Source organism: Rhincodon typus, chromosome 26 (genome assembly GCF_021869965.1).
Source record: "Rhincodon typus isolate 14 chromosome 26, sRhiTyp1.1, whole genome shotgun sequence".
NCBI classification, from domain to species: domain Eukaryota; kingdom Metazoa; phylum Chordata; class Chondrichthyes; order Orectolobiformes; family Rhincodontidae; genus Rhincodon; species Rhincodon typus.
The window spans coordinates 41943081-41963474 of record NC_063357.1 but is presented as its reverse complement, the minus strand read 5'-3'; the positions used below and the strand labels follow the sequence as shown (position 1 = coordinate 41963474).

The following is a 20394-nucleotide window of genomic DNA, read 5'->3' as shown; positions in this document are numbered from 1 at the left end:
AACTGGACCCTTGGTCTGACTGAATCACCCTGGGTAGTCCATAACGGGTAAAGAAAGTAAGCAACTCCTTCACAACCTTTTTTGCCTTGGCATTCCGTAATGGAATTGTATCCGGAAACCTGGTAGACACATCCATTATGGTTAGCAAATACTGGTTCCCACTTTTGGTTTTAGGGAGGGACCTACCCATGTAAAAGGTTCTTCAAACGCAGGGATTGGCATTAAGGGTGCTAGTTTTATTATGGCCTGTGGCTCTCCTACCATCTGACACATGACAGGTATGGCAAAATTCAACTACATCTTTATGCAATCCAGGCCAATAAAAATGCTTCTGTACCTTAGTCTGAGACTTCCTCATTCCTAGCTGACCTCCTACAGGTAATTTGTGTGCTATCCACAATACTTCCTGACTGTATTCTACCGGCCACACAATCTGGTGAACTTCTGCCCATTTCTCATCTGCACTAACCTGCCAAGGTCTCCACTTCTGCCTTAAGATTTCATCATTAAGGTAATAGCATTCTGGAATAAACAATGATTCCTTTTCCAAGTTGGCTTTCATATTTGGGATTTCTTGTAGGTGGTCAATTATTTTGAACACAAGCCTTTTTCATTCAGAAAACTGAATGGCTGAACAGTGGGGGTCATCTATTGGTCTTTAAAATCTCGGAATGAGCAACATGATAATACAGTACTCAAGTTATACTGTCAAATTTTAACAGAGTTTTCAGAGCAGATTACTAGATATTGCCTCATCTGGAGCCTACTCAGTGAGATGGAAGCTCTCAATAAAATGCTTTCCTTTTTTGGATTTGTAGTTACAGAGCGCTATCCAAGGAAAGAAAAGCAGTGTAATTGTAACAGCATTGAGTTAATGCTGCATGGTGGGGACATGTGCTTGCTGTGAGCCCTCTTCACTTGGTCCTTCTGCTTTCTGCCTTTGGAACAGAAAATTTGGAAATCTACATAGAGAAACCCCTGTTTTAGTCTGATATTCACTGACGTGGCTGGGGGTGAAAATGTGTTGGTGATTAGCTTTGACAATAGTAAACTTTAGAGAGGTGCAGAATTGCAGAATAGTCTGTGTTACCATCACTACCCTGTGGGTTTTCACTCGTCAATTGCGTGGGTACATGAATGGCTCTTTTATTGACCTCTAACTTAGCTCATGGGGCAGAGGGCACATGCCTGAAACTTGACCCCTTCAGCCAATTGACTCATTGAGCTGTGGTAGGAGGGAAGGGGGTAGGTGTAACAATGGGACCTCACAGTTGGACCAAGACAAAACGAGCAGAACAATGGTAGAAAGGGAATTCTGAGCCTGTGCGTGGTGTTCCCCTAGCTCTACACCCCTCACTCTGCTGAAACATACAGGTCTTTGGGACCTATTGTGCAGGCTCAGACATAAAGAGTGAGACTGGACAGCACAGGCAGCAGGAGAGGATAAGGAGCCAGAGAAAGGAGTTTCACTTTGTTGGCAAAGTCGATACAGTGAGGAGCTGAAGGAACATAGCAGGTCAGGCAGCATCTTAGGAGCAGGTAAGTCGACGTTTTGGGTTATCAGGACACCTGATAGAGTCCTGATGAAGGGTCCTGACCCGAAACGTCAACTTTCCTGCTTTTCTGATGCTGCCTGACCTGCTATGTTCCTTCAGCTCCTCACTGTATTGCCTCTGACTCCAGCATCTGCTGTTCTTGCTATATCTCACTTTGTTGGCAAATGGTTTTGTTTTTCTAGATTACCAAACAATAGAAGCGTATTGTGCTTGTCACTAACCAGTGTATAACTTTAAGTTAATGAATGACATCAGAAAGGGAGGGAGTAGGCATAGTGGCTCAGTGGTTAGCACTGCTGCCTCACAGCGCCAGGGACTGAGGTTTGATCCCACCCTCAGGTGACTGTCTGTGTTGAGTTTGCATTTTCTCCCTGTGTCTGCGAGGTTTCCTCTGGGTGCTCCAGTTTCCTCCCACAGTCCAAAGATGTGCAGGTTAGGTGGATCGGCATGGGATGTGCAGACTGGGTGGGTTAACCATAGGATATGCAGGGATGTGGGGGCTGGGTCTGGGTGGGATGCTGTTCAGAGGGTCAGTGTGGACTTGATGGCTGAATGGCCTATTTTCACACTGTAGGCATTCTATGATGTTGGTGAGGTATAGAATGATATAATGTGGGGCTGGCTTACTAGCAGCTAATAGCTCGATGACAGCCGGTTTAGATGATGACTGAGGTGTTGGAGGATATCTCCATGACAGAATAGAATTAGGAGCTAGAATAACGAGACAGAAATATCAGGGAATTCTTCAGTAAATCTCAAATGAAATGACAAAGGATATAAATGGTTGATGCACGTCCACATTTGGAGGCTGATTTGACCAGTTCTGACTACATTCCACACCCATAACATCGTCCAGACACACAAACGCCCCGACCATCCCCACTCGGACCATATTAGGCGCTGGATTCAGGGCTCATGGCACCGTTCCCCAGGGATTAGCTCAAGGACTCAAACAAAGACCTTCTCGACCTTTCGGGAACAATAGGATGGAATCCCTGCCAGATATCACAATACACTCTCAGCACATCGCCTGTGACTGCTGCCCTATTTTAAACTGCAGGTTGTTATTTTTTCCACTTCAGCAGGAAACGCCCACTGTCCGTTTCTCCTTTGAAATATTGTGTTTGGAAAATTATCATTGACAGGGATGGGGGCGTGGGGAGAATAATCCAAATCTCCTCAGAAACCTCACTTGACATTAACCTGAGATGTGAAAAAGTGTAGAAACAGAGAGAGGAAATGAATAAAGGAGTGGCCTTCTTGCTAGCACACTCCTTGAGGGAGAGCCAGGAGTTACCTGGAGGTGACTGCCTCCTCTTGCCAATGTTCCTTGGAAGCGCTCAGGCTGACAGTCCCAGCTCCCTAATTCTCCGAAAAAGCTGCAATGTTTCTTTGTCGCTGAAGGTCAGGCGAGTTTCAGATAGCCAGCCGATTAGGTTACCGAGCTGGATGCTCGCCACATTATCAGCTCCAGCATCTAAACTGGGAGGCTGGATATTTTTACTCGCTCCCAGTCCACATATAAGAGAGCGGCCCCACCTTGTTTAGTCTGGCCTGTTAAAAGGATACAGGGATCAGCATCGAGAGATGGTAAGGGCCAGCACTTTTCACCTCCCCTGAAGGAACGTTATAGAAGTCACTGGCCTTTCCATGTCTCACCTCGACTTTGCTTTCCCTTTGTTTCCTTGTCTTTCCCGTAGTCTCTAGAAGGGCGAACCTCTTGCTGAGAGTTTGAAATTATTCCTGTTTTATCTCTTTCAGTCCCCAAAGAGAGCAAAGAAGAAGTTGGAGGGAGGAAGCTCTAATGTCTTCTCCATGTTTGACCAATCTCAGATTCAAGAACTCAAAGAGGTGAGTGTGAGATCTGCCCTCCCTTCCCACCCCAACCACAGTCTGCACTGGGTTCCTCAATCACTCTCCAGCCTAACATCAAACTGTATCTAACCACAGCCTCCAAATCTGCACCTTGGACATCAGTTATGGGAAAGAATATGCCAACATTCACTTGATAGTGTCCGGTGGATTGAAACTGGGGGCAGTGGTGTGGCTTGATAATACAGCGTAGCCAAAGGATAAGTCCTTTGCTCATTTCATTGAATCCCTACAGTTTATAGCATCCCTACAATGTGGAAGCAGGCCATTTGATCCATCAAGTCACACTGAGCCCTCTGAAGAGTATTCCATCCAGACCCACCCCACTATTCGTGCAACCCTGCATTTCCAACTTAAGCTGCACATCTTTGAGGAAACCGGAGCACACAGAGGAAACCCACACAGACACGGGGAGAATTTACAAATTCCACACAGACAGAATCAAACTCTGTCGCTGGAGCTGTGAGGCAGCAGTGCTAACCACTGAGCCACCATTGCCATCTCCTCAATGTCTCATGTGGCTGTCCTTCCATTTTCAATGTCAGTATGTAATCTGATGAGGGAAGAGGCTGGTTTGACAATACTGGGAGTGCACAATGTAAAAAAAGAATGAATCAGTAACACAGTATAGCTAGTATATCAGTTATCTTTGGCCAGCCCAGTCTCATCAATTCCTCCCTCAGGCTTTCACCATCATGGATCAGAACCGAGATGGCTTCATCAATAAAGAGGACCTGAGAGACACCTTTGCTGCTCTGGGTAAGGAACCATTTCCTTACTTACTTTCCAGGTTTTTTTAATGCTTTGAGTGCATAAAAGTGGATTGGACGTTTATCATGTTTGGAAGTTTGGAATAACTTGTGCCAGGCACCTGCTTTGTCCCTAGGCCGTGCTGCAAAAAGTGAGGAGTTGGATGCAATGTTGGCTGAGGCACCGGGGCCAATAAACTTCACTGTCTTTCTCAGCATGTTTGGCGAAAAAATGAAAGGTAAGGGACAAAAGTGATTGACTTAGAACCCCATAAAGGTTTAGTAAGGTGCTGAGGTTAAGTACATTTGACTCTAATACTGACGTTATGTAAAAAGAGTCCATACCCGTCCCCAATTCAATGGTTGGTTGATGAGCTTATGCTTAAAGTTTCCCCATTCGCTATCAGCCAGTCTAATTTCATGTAGAGTAAATTTTCCCTTTTTCTTTTTCCTAATCCAATAATGGTCTAGTATCATGAAGAGCATCTTTGTTTCAGGAGGAAATGTTTGTGCATGTGTGAACATTTTTAAAAACTGACAATGTCAGGATAATAATTGCTGGACCACGTGACCAATTGGTAGAGGAGCAATTGTGAACTTGCTTTGTGCATCGCTGTACAGGAAATGTTACTGTGTCTATTTTAAACAGGGTTAATTCCTCTATTGTTTGGTGGAATGTCATTACAAACACATTAAGCATTGAGTCATTAATATTGCCAAAGGTAGTCCCCAGGCAATCCTCTTCAATTGCTGTGAATTGTTAACTGTCTTGTGCTCAGTATAAATTGAACTGAGGCAGCTGCCAGAGGAGGTGTTGCAGTGGTAGTGTATGTACCTCTGGACCAAGAGGCCTGGGTTCAAGTCCAAGCTGACTAGAGGTGTATAGTAACATCTCTGAACAGGCTGATTAGACACATTTCTCAAGAAAGGGAATGGACATAATAATGTCAACCAAAATTGCAAGATTTTATATCAGGCCATTGCAAGGCTCATGTTAATGTCACCCTGGGCTTTTACCACTGGATTACAAAAGTGTTATGGTACAGAAGGCCATTCAACCCATTGTGTTCCACTGACTCTTCAAATAAACATCATTACCTACTGCCATTTTCCTTTGTCCCATACCTTGCACATTATTTCTATCCAGGTAACAATCCAAAACCCTCTTGAATGCCTACTTTGAACCTGCCTCTACTGCATTTTTATCCTAACTTTCTTACATCACATCTATCATTATATATTTGAAGCATTTCCCTTAATGTATGAATATACAGATTAGGAGCAGGAGTAGACCACTCGGCCTCTCGAGAATGCTGCATAATTCAATAGATCATGGCTAATCTGACTAGTCAATTCTTTTCTTTTCATTTTGCCTAGTTTCTTCCTCTTTGTTATGCAACATGCCCCAGGGGCCGACAAGAGTATAAGTCCTGCCCTGGTTTGCCTTACAGAAATGCAACTCTTCACATCTAATTAAATTTGACCATGGTCAAATTTGACCTTGGTCCATTGGTTGTTGTGATCAAGGTCCCAATGTACACTGTGATAATTTTCTTCGCTGTCTATTACACCACCTGTTTTGGTGTCATCTGCAAACTTACTAACCATGCCTCTAATATGCACATCCAAATTGTTTATATAAATGATGAAAAGCAGCAGACCCAGCATTGATCCTTGTGGCATTTTCCTTTTCCATTCCAAAAAAAAAGCCCTCCACCTCCATCTCTGTCTCCTACCATCAAGCCAATTTTGTATGCAGTTGGTTAGCTCCCCTGGATCCCATGTGATCCAACCTTACTAACCAGTCTACCATGTGAAATCTTGTCAAACGCTTTGCGAAGTCCATATGGACAACATCTACCTCTCTGACTTCATCAATCTTCTTTGTCACCTCTTCAAAAAACTCAATCATCTTTAACAATAGCACAAAAGCAAAGAGTGGACACTGTCTCTCTTGTCTATTTGTGTACTTTCTGTCTGTGGGACTTTGCTGCTGTTTAAACTATTTAATAACAGTCAGCTGTACGTTAAAGCGAATATTGAAGCCCTTGGGATTTGTTGCAGATGTGTGTTTTAGAAATCTAAGTTCTTTCTGTGAAGTGACTTCAGAATTGGATCAAATCAAATTTTGAAACCTAATTTAATGAGTAAGATATACATTGAGCAAAATGAGGATCTAATCCTTCAATGGAACTTACTGCAGGCCACAGTCTCAACTTCAGCAGCTAGATGGGTTTTAGAAACACTTCTTTAAAATTCATTAACAGGATGAGGGCGTCACTTGCTAGGCAGCATTTATTGCCCATCCCTAATTGCCCAGAGGACAGTTCAGAGTCGACCACATTGCTGTGGATCCGAAGTCACATGTAGGCCAGACCAAGTAAGGATGGCAGTTTCCCTCCCTAAAGGACATTAGTGAACCAAATGAGTTTTTCCAACAATCGACAATGGATTCATGGTCTACATTAGATTCTTAATTCCTGATTTTTTAAATTGAATTCAAATTCCACCATCTGCCTTGGTGGGATTCGAACCTGGGTCCCCAGAATGTTATCTGGGTCTCTGGATTCACAGTCCAGCGATAATGCCACTAAAACATCACCTCCCCAAAACGGACCAACTCACACATATCAGGATTAAATTCCATCTGCCATTGCACTGCCCAATTAACTGGGCGAATATCATTTGGTCCAGTCTTTCATGTGGGACCCCTCTTCAAGGGCAGTCTTTTGTAGGGGAGGGGTTCGCAACCAATCTCTCTGGATAAGATGATGGAAGGAATAGACTGACCCATTTGCCTCACAGTGACAGAATGAGGGAGGCCATTTGGCCTGTTGGGTCCATGTCAATGATCCAATTGCTGACTTGTAGCTCGATAGATTGTAGCACTTCATGTTTTTCAATGCAGAGAGAGTTTCCACCTCCTCCTAATCTAATTACTTTGTATTAATAACCAATGACTTTAAGTCTCAGACTCCCGTTAAGAGACCTCTCTGTTGCAGGAAAGAACTCCTTCCTATCTACTCAATCCAAGCCCCTCAACATTTTATAACAAAATAAGAACCCCCCTTACCTACCTCTTCTCCAAAGATAACAACCTCAATTAATCCTGGATCCAAATTACCACTTGATTATCGATCCCACCAGCTTTTATTTTTCTGAATGGGCTGCCATATGGAACACTGTCAAAAGCCGTGTTAAATTCCATGTAGACCACATTAAACATGCTATCCTTACTGCCTCTCCCTGTTAGCCCCACACTGATGATCAACTGCTGATGATTTACCACTGATGATCAATTGGTTCCTGTGGATTTTCACAGGTGCGGACCCAGAAGAAACGATTCTGAATGCTTTCAAGATTTTTGACCCAGAAGCCAAGGGACACATCAAAGCAGATTAGTGAGTATAAAATAAATCTTCTGTTTTTTCCTGTTGTTGTAGATTTAAGCAAAGCCATCATCCACAGGATTTAATCAAAGTCTCCAAAATATTAATATTTTTAACATTCTCTTTGGTTGTAAACATTCAACTGTAAAGCATTTCCTAAGGCACCCAGTGTCATAGAGTCATGGAGTCATATAGTGTAGAATCAGGCCGTTCAGCCCACTGTGCCTATGCTGACCAAGAATCACCAAACTACACTAATCTCATTTACCTGCACTTACTCCACAGCCTACTGTACCCTGGCATTTTAAGTGCTCATCCAGATGTTTCTTAGATGTTGCAAGAGTACCTGCCTCCACCACCCTCTCAGGCAGCACATTCCACATTTCTATCACCCTCTGGGTGAAAAAAATATTTCCTCAGATCTCCTCTAAACCATTTACTCCTCACTTTAAACCAATGCCCTCTGGCCTTAGAGATATCTGCCGGATCTACTCTGTTTATGCCTGTCATAATTTTGTATACCTCAATCAGGTGCTCCCCTCAGCCTCCTCTGCTCCAGGGAAAACAAAGCCAGCCAATCCAGTCTCTCCTCAATACTGAGACTTTCCATCCCAGGCAACATCCTGGTGAATCTCCTCTGCACCTTCTCCAGTGCAATCACATCCTTCTGATAGTGTGGCAACCAGAACTGCACACATTATTTTATAAAGTTGCAACAACACTCACTTGCTCTTATAGTCTACACTCTTGCTAATGAAGGCAAGTATCCTGTATGCCTTCTCCACTACCCTGCCTATCTGTGCTGACACCTTCAGGAAGCTATGGACTTGTACACCAAGGTCCCTTTGATCCTCAGTACTCCTAGGGATGTACCATTCATTGTGTATATCCTTCCCTTATTAGACCTTCTAAAATGGACCAACTCACACATATCAGGATTAAATTCCGTCTACCATTGCTCTGCCCAATTAACTGGGCTGTTATCATTTAGCCCAGTTTTTCAGTCAAAGGCCTCACTGAAGTCCATATCAACCACATCAATGGCACTACCCCCATCAATATATTTAGTCACCCTTTCAAAACCTTTGTTAAATTAGTCAGAAAGGGTGTCCCTCCAACAAATCCATACTGACTATCTCTGATCAATCCCTGCCTTTCCAAAGGTTGATTAATCTTGTCCCTCAGAATTTGCTCCAATAATTTCCCTACCACTGACATCAGACTAACTGGTAATGACCTGGTCTATCCTGGCTGCAATTCTTGAATAAGGGAACCACATTAGCTATCCTCCTGTCTTCTGACACTTCACCTATGGCCAGCATAGTATTAAAAATGTCTGCTAGGGAGCCTAGTAATCTACCCCCTTGCCTCCGACAGCAGCCTGGAATACATCTCATCAGGCTCTGGGGATTTATGCACCTGTATGACCACTAAAACATCTATGATTGTATGGTCCTGTGCTTCTCTGTGTGGTGCTATGTTTCTCTGTGGGCTTGTTATACTCCAGAAGACAATTGGTCGGATTTAGAAATGGAACCAATCTTTACACACTTTTGTTAACATTTATTTGTACAGATACACATTACATATGTGTACTTCCAAACCCAACATAATAATTTCTCAGAGATAGTAGGAACTGCTGATGCTGGAGAATCTGAGATAACACGGTGTAGAGCTGGATGAACACAGCAGGCCAAGCAGCATCAGAGGAGCAGGAAAGCTGACGTTTCGGGTTGAGACCCTTCTTCAGAAATCCGAAACAGAGACCCAAAACGTCAGCTTTCCTGCTCCTCTGATAATAATTTCTCTTCTGATTCTCACCAGAGAACTTAGAATTAATTCATAATAATTAATAAATAATTAATAGTGGTGGGAGACCAGTAAACAACTAAATATAATTAATGCACACTTTGTAGAAATATTAATTATTTGGTCCATGATGTATATTCTGACTGAGGAAGACCTATCCATTCTAATCCATTTTCCAGCTCCTGGTCTGCAGATTACAACAGCCTGAATGTTCATCCAGGTTTTTTTTTAGTTCACAGGGAGTTACTGCCTTTACCACCCTTTCAGGCAGTGAGTTCCAGACCCCACCATCCTCTGGGTGGTACAACATTATTCCCAACATTCCCCTCATCATTCCCCCAATTACTTCAAATGTACAAAACCCCCCAATAATGATTGCAACCCCCCATCAGAAATGGAACTTCCTTATCCAGTCTGTCTAAACTTATCATAATTTAAGCACCTTAATTAATTTATTCTTAGCTATTCTGTTCTAAATTTTAAAAAAAACACAGCTGCTCTGAGCTTTTCACATTACTGAAAGTCTCATCACTGGCAATTTGCTTCAATTTCTTTTCAATACCTCCGTACTGTGATTACATCCTTCCTGTCGTTCAGTGACTAGCACCATACACAGTACTCTGGCATCTAATCAGTATTTTATCCAGTTGGTGTAAACACCCAACTCCTACAGTCTACGCTTGTGCTTTAGAAAGAGTGGTTGGGACCCAAGGGGGTTTGCACACTGAAACTTTGGGATGATGAGATGTGAATCAGCAGTAACCACCAGGGAACTCTGACCAACTTATTAAGGTCAGTGACAATGTTCAAGCTTTAGAATGGGGCCACATGGGGGAAATGTTTGGGAGATGCTTGTCTAGACCACAGCCAATAGAGGAAAGTATCCCACTCAGCTACAAAGCCACCTTATTGTCCTGTTACTGTCAGGACATACACTCAAAGTCCTTCTGCTCCTCTACACTTCTCAATATCTTACCACTTATGGAGTATTCCCTTCCCATGTTTCTTCTTCTCATGTGCACCATCTCACACTTCTCCAGATTTAAATCACAGTTACCGTCTGACCAATACATCAAAATCCTCCTGCAGTCTACAACTGTCTGCCTTACAATCAATCACATGTCAGCCTTCGATAAATCTCTGTAACCTTACCAATCATCCCTGTGATATTCAATTCTAAATCATTGTTTTATAACATCGATGCACTGAGCACCGTGAAACCTCCCTGGAAAACGATGTTGCAAAACATTCTACAAATAGTTGATGATATCCCTGCTCTCAGATCCTGTTTATTATCTTCCTGATGCCTCTGCTTTGGGGTCGAAGAGTCACAGTCATACAGCACAGAAACCGACCATTCGGTCCATCTCGTCCATACCGACCAAGTTTGGCGTGGTACGCTTTGCCTGCATTTGGCCCATATCCCTCTATACCTTTCCTAACCATGTACCTGTCCAAATGTCTTTTAAATGTTGTAACTGTACCTGCATCTACCTCTAGCAGTTCATTCCACCACAAACTACATTCCGTGTGAAAAAGTTGCCCCTCAGGTCCGTTTTAAAACATTCTCCTCTCACCTTAAACCTTTGCCCCTAGTTTTGGACTCTCCCACCCTAGGGAAAAGACCTTGGCTATTCATCTTATCTATGCCCCTCATGATTTTATAAACCTCCTACAAATGAGTGAAAAAAGTCCCAGCCTATTATAACTCAAATGCTCCAGTTCAGGTAACATCCTAGTAAATTTTTTCTGCACCCTCTTCAATTTAGTAATATCCTTCCTATAGCAGGGTGACCAGAATTGTACACAGTACTCCAAAAGTGACCTCACCAATATTCTGTACAATTACAACATGATGTCCTGACTCCCATGCTCAATGGTCTGAGCAATAAAGGCAAGCATGCCAAACACTTTCTTAACCACTCTGTCTACCTGTGACACAACTTTCAAAGAACTATGTACCTGAACCCCTAGATCTATCTGTTCAATAACACTCCCCATTAACTCTATAAGCCTTGCCCTTGTTAGCCTTACCAAAATGCAATACCTGGCATTTATCCAAATTAAACTCCTTCAGCCACTCCTCAGCCCATTTTCTTGGACGCAGTTTATTATCTTGCTGATGTCACTGCTGCAGTTTATTCGTCCATGCATTTCTTTTCAGAAAACAATCAGAGAGGTGATGACTTACACCTACCTATTCAGTTTGAGATTATCTCCAACATTTGCTTCAAGCCAGTGTGGTCAATCCATAACATTTTTTCACTTGCACTTTCATTATCCAACACTAAATGATTAACTACACAACGCCCAATGGATATAACAACTTCAGTTTGTGCATTGTACAGAAACCCACTGCTTCCATGAGAAAGAGTTTCAGCAGCCAACAACAATTTTTATTCTCTTAACTTCCCAAGCTAAAACATATTTTCCATTCTCACCAACAAGAAATATTATGAATCTATTCATATTAAAATATCCATCAGTGAGATTGATAAGTGAAGCATCTTTATAAATGTCTAGTGTCATATTAGTCTTTAAGACCGTGGACGTAGGAGCAGAAGTAGGCCCTTCAGCCCATTAAGTCTTCTGAACCATTCAATGAGATCATGGCTGATCTGATGATCCTCAACTTTCACTTTCCTGCCCTTCCCTCTTGATTCTCTGATTAAAAATCTATCTTAGCCTTGAATATGCTTAGTGACCCAGCCTCAACAACACCCTGTGGTAAAGAATTCCACAGATTCAATCCCTTCAGGGAGAAGAAATTCCTCCTCATCCCTGTCCTAAAGACTGCCGGTCATCTCGGAGATAAAGGTAAGGAGACATTCGTGAGAATCATTTCTTAAAAGCATTTTATTGCCCTCTACTTTAAGATGTTTCATTGTTGAACTTAACTCCAAAACATCAAACTAACATCTGGTCCTGTCTGAGTACACAACCAGTTCAACTCAAAATCAAGCCTTGCAGGCCGTGCCTTTTTTAGACCTAACATTATCCTACCTTAGGACGATGACCTGGGATGGGAGTAACACTCTCTAAACAGGATTGGTAACTTACTTATACTTCAGACGTACTCTACAGAATGTCTAGACCAATATATTTAAAAGCCACATAGACCCGACTCTCATTTTTAAGCTCCAATCTAATCTTATTAATAGTACCATTGTCAAACTCTGCAGTACCCCCGACTCTGTAAGATATCAACAACATGGATCATGAAGGTGCCTGAACATTACCGTTTCTAATACCAATAAAACATTGCAAGATCTGCAGGTCTTTGAAAAAGACTGCACCCAGATAGTGTCATTGAGGCCATGTCTTTAAATTTCCATCTGACACTTTGACATAGAATCCCTACAGTGTGGAAACTGGCCATTTAGCCCAACAAATCCACACCGCCCCTCCGAAGAGCATCCCACCCAGACCCATCCCCAGTCCCCTCCCCTTTCCCCTGTAACCCTGCATTTCCTGCATCTAATCCACCTAACTTACACAGCCCTGAACACTATGGGCAATTTAGCATGCACAACTTTGGACTGTGGGAGGAAACCAGAGCACCTGGACGGGATCCATGCAGACACAGGGTGAATGTGCAAACCCCACACAGACAGCTGCCCCAGGGTGGAATCAAACCCAGGTCCCTGGCGCTGTAAGGCAGCAGTGCTAACCCCTGAGCCACCATGTCACCTCACATCTGTGACCTCTTTAGGCACTTGCAGAGTTACTTCTGTATGAAAACTATTATTCTGCAGACATGTGGCTTTTATCTTGATATATCTTCACGTCTGTGAATATGTGGTCAAAAGAGTTAGAAATATTTAAGGAAGCTATGATAAGAATATTGCTTAGCTCGAACCTGATAGGGAGTCTAATGGTTCTGTGTTCTGGTGTAAAGCCTTCTGAGCACCTGGCTCATCTTACTGACCTTATTTGAGATCTTTCTATGAAGCACATTCACTTCAGCTTGGTACCATCGATGGCAGTCTGGAAGAACAGTGTTGCCATTTGGCAAAGGCTTGCAAAGAGCCGCTGTTTTACTGAGACGGACAGTCAATCAAAGTAGTTTTGAAACCTTTGAGAATCTGTCGCCCTGACCTGAGAATCTCTTACTCTGAGAGCCATGAGGTCACAATCATCAGCAAACAGGATTCACCCTGCAAAGAGTTTCACAGAAGTTTTGGTTTTGCGTGAAATGCTGTAGCTTAGTGTGTGACCCACCAAGACAATACTGGAGATACATTTCCTGTTTGCAGGACAGCATGGCTGATTGAAGAGGATGGGTGCTAGAACATAGCCCGGCTTCACTGTGCTCAAATTCTTAGAGGGAGCTGGTGATTCACCACCAGGAAGGACACAGCCCACCATTCCTCCATGGTGAGGCTGGGCAATCTTGATGGATTTGTATTTGGGCTTCACGTCATTCCAGGATTGTCCAGAGAGCTGGCCTGGTGACTGTTGCAATGGCCTTTGAGAGGGTCAATGAAAATGAAGAAAAGGGCTACATTCATCTTCAGGCACCTTTCCCAGATTTGTCTCACTGTGGACATCATGTCCATGGTGCTTCAAGCTTGTTTCTGCCTCAATGGGAAATCTGATCAGGGTGATGTTCTGTTCTGCAGAGTTATAGAGTCATACAGCTCAGAAATAGACCCTTCGGTCCAACTTGTCCATGCTGACCAGACATCCCAATGTGACCTAGTCCCACTGGCCAGCATTTGGCCCATATTCCTATAAACCCTTCCTATTTATATGTACCAATCCAGGTGACTTTTAAATGTTGCAATTGTACCTGTCTCAACCACTTCCTCTGGCATTTCATACCATACACGTACCATCCTCTGTGTGAAAAAATTGCTCCTCGGATCCCTTTTAAATCTTTCTCCTCTTACCTTAAATCTATGCCCCTAGTTTTGGATTCCCCTCCCTGCTCCCTTAGCCAAAGACCTTGGCTAATCCCCCTATCCGTGCTCCTCATGATTTTAAAAACCTCTATAAGAGATGAGAAACCTCTGCAGGTATCACACCCTGCCCTCACTGCTTATGTTTTTGTGGGCTGCGTGCTTATTGTGTTCTAAATTTCACCTGCCAATGGAAAGTTCAGAACAGGATGTAGCAGGGTCCTCTGGTCCTGCTTACAGATACCACACTTCTCCCTGGTCCAATCAGCTCTTCATTAACCCCACCAGCATTTCTGTGGGATTTTTAACTGTGGACACAAAAGAGCAAATTGTTGACGAACATTTCAAACAGTTTACCATGTTTCTGTGTGATTCCTGCTGGCCATATTGTCACTTGTCCCACGCTCTGACGAGGAACTTTGGCCTGGACCTGCCTCTGAGCCTCGAGGATGCCCTAAGCAGCTCGCGTTGCCGTATCAGTGGCTGCATGCAGAAGCTGGCTCCAAGCGAGTAGCAAAGGCAGCACCAGGCTGCAAGGAGAAACCCAGCAGTGAGGACATGCCCCTTCAGGTCACTTTCCCGTTCAATAGCATGAGAGATTTTCAAATGATTCTTCACATTTGGAACTAGTTAGGGCACTTTGAACACTTAGAAACTTTAAAGTAATTTCACACTCTTATACTGACGTCTAAGGGCTTCATCGAATCTGTGGCTCGGATGTTATTTTCAGCCAGCTCCTTTCCACACCCAGCTGCCCCAGGCCCTTCTAACTACACCCACACACTACTCCCTGGTGGCTGCTGGCCTGTTCAGGAAGGGCAGCAGCTGGGAGGATGGTAGCGGGCCAGTGAGGGAATTGGTAGAGGGGGCAGTGAGGCAGAGGGTAGTGGAGACCATGAGGGTGAGGGGAGAAGGGGCTGTGAGGGTGAGGATAGAGGAGACAATGAGGGTGAGGGGAGAGGGACCAGTAAAGGAGAAGGTAGAGGGGGCAGTGAGGGAGGCAGTGAGTGAATACAATCTGTAGTGATCAAGAGTGATAATCAGCCTCCATTCCTTTGGAGGCTTCAACACCACATTCAGTCTCCAGGTTAAGCCGGCTCACTGGAGGTTTGTGGTGCTTTCAAAAATAGTGACCTTCTCAGTATTGACTGCCATTGGGAGAGGAATGTCCCGGCCAAGAGGCTGTAGTAATGCATCAGTAATAACCTGACTGGGAAAAATGCAGGTCCACTGACTTTTCAAAATAGGTGCCTCATCACACTGTGTCAAAAGTCACTTGTTCCTTCTTCATAGGTTTACTCAACAACTACAAATTACACCAACACTTGGAGAGTGCTTTGCTGCAGCTATTTACATGGAATTCCAACTTTGTCTCTTGTCCATAGTGTATTATCATCAGTAAACATAAAGCATGTCATATTTTATATTGCTTAACCTCATATTAATTCTGACTGCTTAGTGAATCAAGGCAACATTTTAATCAATCTCCTAGTTACAGTTAAAGTGCAAAAACCATCTAGAACTTCACAGTTAAAGGAGTTGATAAACCATAACCAGTAAAACAGCCCAGCAGTTCCAAAATAGGGTCAGAAATGCGACATTCAACCCTGATCGGTGGAGAAATGCCCATTGAGCATCATTTCCCCAAAATATTCCATTGGAGTCATGTGCTTCAGGAATTCTGCAAGATCCTGACTTCAGGCCCAGACTTTGCTGGAGAAACAACTCTGTGGCCATTGGAATATCTGGGCTGACATATATATATATTCCTCATTGTCCTCATTCCCTTTGTCACATGTTCATCGGATAGTGATAATTGAATTGGGAGGATTATGTGACTTTGGGAAAGGACATGGGGAGGCGATGGCCAAGTGGTATTATCGCTGGACTGTTAATCCAGGGACCCAGATAAAGTTCTGGGGGCTTGGGTTCGAATCCCACTATGACAGATGGTGGAATTTGAATTCCATAAAAATAGCTGGAATTAAGAATCTAATGATGACTGAATCCATTGCCAATTGTCGGGAAAAACCCATCTAGATCACTAATGTCCTTTAGGGAAGGAAACTGCCATCCTTACCTGGTCTGGCCTACATGTGACTCCAGACCCACAGCAATGTGGTTGACTCTGAACTGCCCTCTGAGCAATTAGGGATGGGTAATAAGTGCTGCCTAGCCAGCAACACCCTTATCCTGTTAATGAATAAAGAAAACATGGAGTAGTATAAAAGTAATTGATAGTTAACCAGAGGACGATCAACTTCAGTGGGTGAAAATGGATTAAGCTAACCTACTTACTCTCTTTACCTGAGCATTCAAAACTAAATTATCTCTTTTCCGTTCCAGCATCAAGCATATGCTGACCACCCAGGCCGACAGATTTAACGAAGAAGAGGTATTGATTACACGCTCTCTAATGTTATCTCTCGGGTGTCACTTGGACTATAGCACCGGTCACTGTACATTCTCAACTTTCTCATCACCCCTCATCACACCATTTACCAATCACCCCCTCTATCACTTCCCTCTCTCCCATCACCTGCCCTCTCCCCATCAAACCCCCTCGCCCCATCACTCTATCTCTCCATCCATTCTCTCTCGCCATCCCTTCTTCTCTCCATCACTCCATTCCCACCTCTCCCCATCCGCCCTGTCTCCCCATCATCCCCTCTCTCCCATTACCCCATCTGTCCATCACCCTCTTTGTAATCACACCCTTCAGCATCACCCCATCATCCCCTTTCCCCATCATAGCCCCTCCCAATCACCTTCCATCTCCCCTGTCTGTATCACCCTGTTTCCCTCTGTCAGATCCCCTCCCCAAATCAGTTTCCTCCACTCTTTCTATTGATTCTCTCCTGTCTCAATCACTCTCTTTTCCCGACCATTCCCGAACACCTTTCTTTCTCCAATTAAACACAGTGTGAGTGTGACTCATGGTTAAAACAGATTGAAGTTCCTGCTCTCTTTTCTGTTTAGTTACACCTAAGGGTGGTTACAGTTCCCCACTCTCCTTTAACAGAGACAGCTGCCACCCAACATGTGGATATAACACTCTGACATGTGGATATCACTTTAATTTGTAGATACCACACTCTGACACACGGATATCACACTGTTGGAATTTCTAGGTCAATGAGTTTTGAGCTTGGTGTTTGATCAGGGTGGGTGCCTCCTTTAGAATTTTGTCCCCACATTTTTGGAAATAATACAAGGGTACTTGAGAGGACCAGCAATGTGATTGACTCTGAACCTACCTCTGAAATACCAAGGAAACCACTCAGTTGGATGCAAGAAAGTGACTCACCTTCTCAAGGGGCTTTAAGGATGGACAATACATGGTGAGTGAACTTGTTTCAGGGACGAGTGAATCCAACTGCTAGGTTAGAGAGCTGGGGTTGTTGAGATTGAGAGATTTCATAGAGATGTACAGGGTTATGGCAGGATTAGTCAGGTAGACAAAGAAAAGCTATTCTCATGAATTGACTGCGCAAAGACTAGGCGACATAGATTTTGAGGAGAATTTGGGGAGAATTTGAGGAAAGGTTTGTAAGCAACGAGTGGTAGTGAGTGAAAGCTGGCTGCCAATGATTCCCAAAGGAAACTGGACAGACACCTGAAGGAAATGATCCTGCAGATGCACAGAGTGGAAGAGTGGTACTGACTGGATTACTCCACAGAGAGCCAGATTTGATCGGCAGAGTGACAGCTTGCCCAAATGAGGCTCTAATGTAGTGAGTTCATGACACAAGGTCCAGTGAAGAATCTCCACATGGTGACCTTAGCTTGGAGCTACACTGCAAGTGGAAGGTTAAAGTGTTTGTCTTTTGCTCGGTGTTCTGGTTGCTGACTCTGTGATGGCTGTGACTATCATGCTCTCTCTTCACTCTTACCTCTAGTGTCAACAGATGTTTACTGCATTCCCTCCTGATGTTTCTGGTAACCTCGACTATAAAAACCTGTGTTACGTTATCACACATGGTGAAGAGAAGGACTGAGGACACTCACCCCGGAGGATGAAGGTTATTGTTGAGAGTGACGTGATTCATCCTCCTGGTGATGGGGATGATCAGGAAGGACAATGTTCACAGAGCGTTTGTGGAATCATCTCAAATATCTTCACTCACCTTCAAATGTTAACTACCAGTGTTGTGATATGAACTCCCTGTTCTGATGATCTCAAATGTTTGTTGTTGCATACCTTGATTAGGATTCTGACTCAGTTGTAAATAAATATCTTTCCCATGTATCATTGTGATCATTCATTTATACTTGGTTCTTGTACTGCTGGATGCAACAACCTTGTATTTTGGTGAGATTGACTGACTTTATTTGAATCATCCCTGGGATGTGGGCACCACTGGCATTTATTGTCCATCCCTAATTGCCCTGGAGCAGGTGACCCATCTTAGATTCACAGAGTCATACAGCATGGACTCAGGCCCTTCGACCTAATTTGTCTATGCCGACCAGATTTCCTAAACTGAACTAATCCCATTTTCCTGCATTTGGCCCATATCCCTCTAAACCTTTCCTACCCATGTACCTAACCAAATGTCTTTTAAATGTTGTAATTGTGCCTGCCGCTGTTACTTCCTCTGGCAGTTTATTCCATATACGTACCACCCTCTGTGTGTAAATGTTGCTCCTTAGGTCCCTTCTAAATCGTTCCCCTCTCACCTTAAACCTATACCCTCTAGATCTGGACTCCCCTATCCTGGGGAAAAGACCGAAACTATTCACCTCATCTACACCTTTCGTGGTTTTATAAACCTCTATAAGGTCACCCTTCAGCCTCCTATACTCCAGGAAAAAAGTCTCAGCCTATCTAGCCTTACCTAGCTTCTTATAACTCAAATCTTCCAGTCTCAGTAACATCCTTGTAAATCTTATTTAACCCTTTCCAGTTTAATAACATCCTTCCTATAGCAGAGCGACCAGAATTATACGCAGTACTCCAAATGTAGCCTTACCAATGTCTTGTACAGCTGTAGCATGATGTCCCAGCTCCTGTGCTCATTGCTCCGACTAATGAAGGCAAGCACGCCGAACGCCTTCTTTACCATTTTGTTTACCTGTGACATCACTTTCACGAAACTGTGTATGTGCACCCCTAGGTCTCTCTGTTCAACAGCAGATGTCTACCATTAATTGTGTAAGTCTTGCCATAGCTGGTCTTACCAAAATGCGACACCTCACATTTATCAGAATTAAACTCCAGCTGCCATTCCTTGAACCACTGGCCCAGTTGACCAACACCCCATTGTATTCTTAGATAACCTTCTTCACTGTCCACTATACCACCAACTTTGGTGCCATCCACAAACTTACTAAACATGCCACCTATATTCTCATTCAAATCGTTTATATAAATAACTAACAACAGCGGACCCAGCACTGATATTTGAGGCACACTGCTGGTCACAGGCCTCCAGTCTGAACAACAACCATCTACCACCACCTCTCTCTCCTACCATCAAGCCAATTTTGTATCCAATTGGCTATCTCTCCCTGGATCCCATGTGATCTAATCTTTCTAACCAGTCTACCATGCAAAAACTTGTCAGCTTTGCTAAAGTCCATGTAGACAACATCTACTGCTCTGCCTACATCAAACTTCTTGGTCCCCTCTTCATAAAACTCAATTAAATTTGCGAGACAAGATTTCCCATGCACAAAGCAATGCTGACTATACCTAATCAGTCCTTGCCTTTCCATATTGTATCAGAATCCCTGCCAACAACTTACCAACCACTGACATTAGGCTCACCAATCTGTAGTTCCCTGGCTTTTCCTTGCAGCATTTCTTAAGTAATGGCACCACATTAGCCAACCTCCAGTCTTCTGACACCTCACCCGTGACTGTTGATGATAGAAATATCCCAGCTAGGAGCCTTGCAATCTCTTTCCTATTTTCCCACGGGCTCCACATGATTTATCTACCTTTATGTGTTTTAAAACCTCCAGCACCTCCTCTTCTGTAATGTGGACTCTTTTCAAGACATCGTTATTTATCTCCTTGACTTCCCTAGCTTCCATATCTTACTCCACAGTAAATACTGTTGCAAAATATTCATTTAGGATCTCACCCATCTCTGTGGTTCCACACGTAGATGGC

The 20394-nt window shown here is 43.6% G+C and overlaps 1 protein-coding gene across 1 annotated transcript; it reads left to right on the top strand.

The window, feature by feature from the left end:
• Positions 1-3052: 3052 nt before the first annotated feature.
• Positions 3053-18463, top strand: LOC109915750 (myosin regulatory light chain 2, ventricular/cardiac muscle isoform-like). The gene is made up of 7 exons (XM_020515420.2): positions 3053-3146; positions 3318-3407; positions 4112-4187; positions 4315-4416; positions 7500-7578; positions 16623-16671; positions 18176-18463. Exons 1-7 carry the CDS (start codon positions 3144-3146, stop codon positions 18272-18274), a joined length of 498 nt encoding a protein of 165 aa, XP_020371009.1. The 5' UTR covers positions 3053-3143; the 3' UTR covers positions 18275-18463.
• The last annotated feature ends 1931 nt before the right edge of the window (positions 18464-20394 follow it).

Bases quoted from the DNA above. Each gene is read 5' to 3' on its own strand.
- LOC109915750 (XM_020515420.2), top strand. The intron at 4,188-4,314 runs GTAAGGAACCAT...CTTTGTCCCTAG, and splicing joins AGACACCTTTGCTGCTCTGG to GCCGTGCTGCAAAAAGTGAG. The intron at 4,417-7,499 runs GTAAGGGACAAA...GGATTTTCACAG, and splicing joins GTTTGGCGAAAAAATGAAAG to GTGCGGACCCAGAAGAAACG.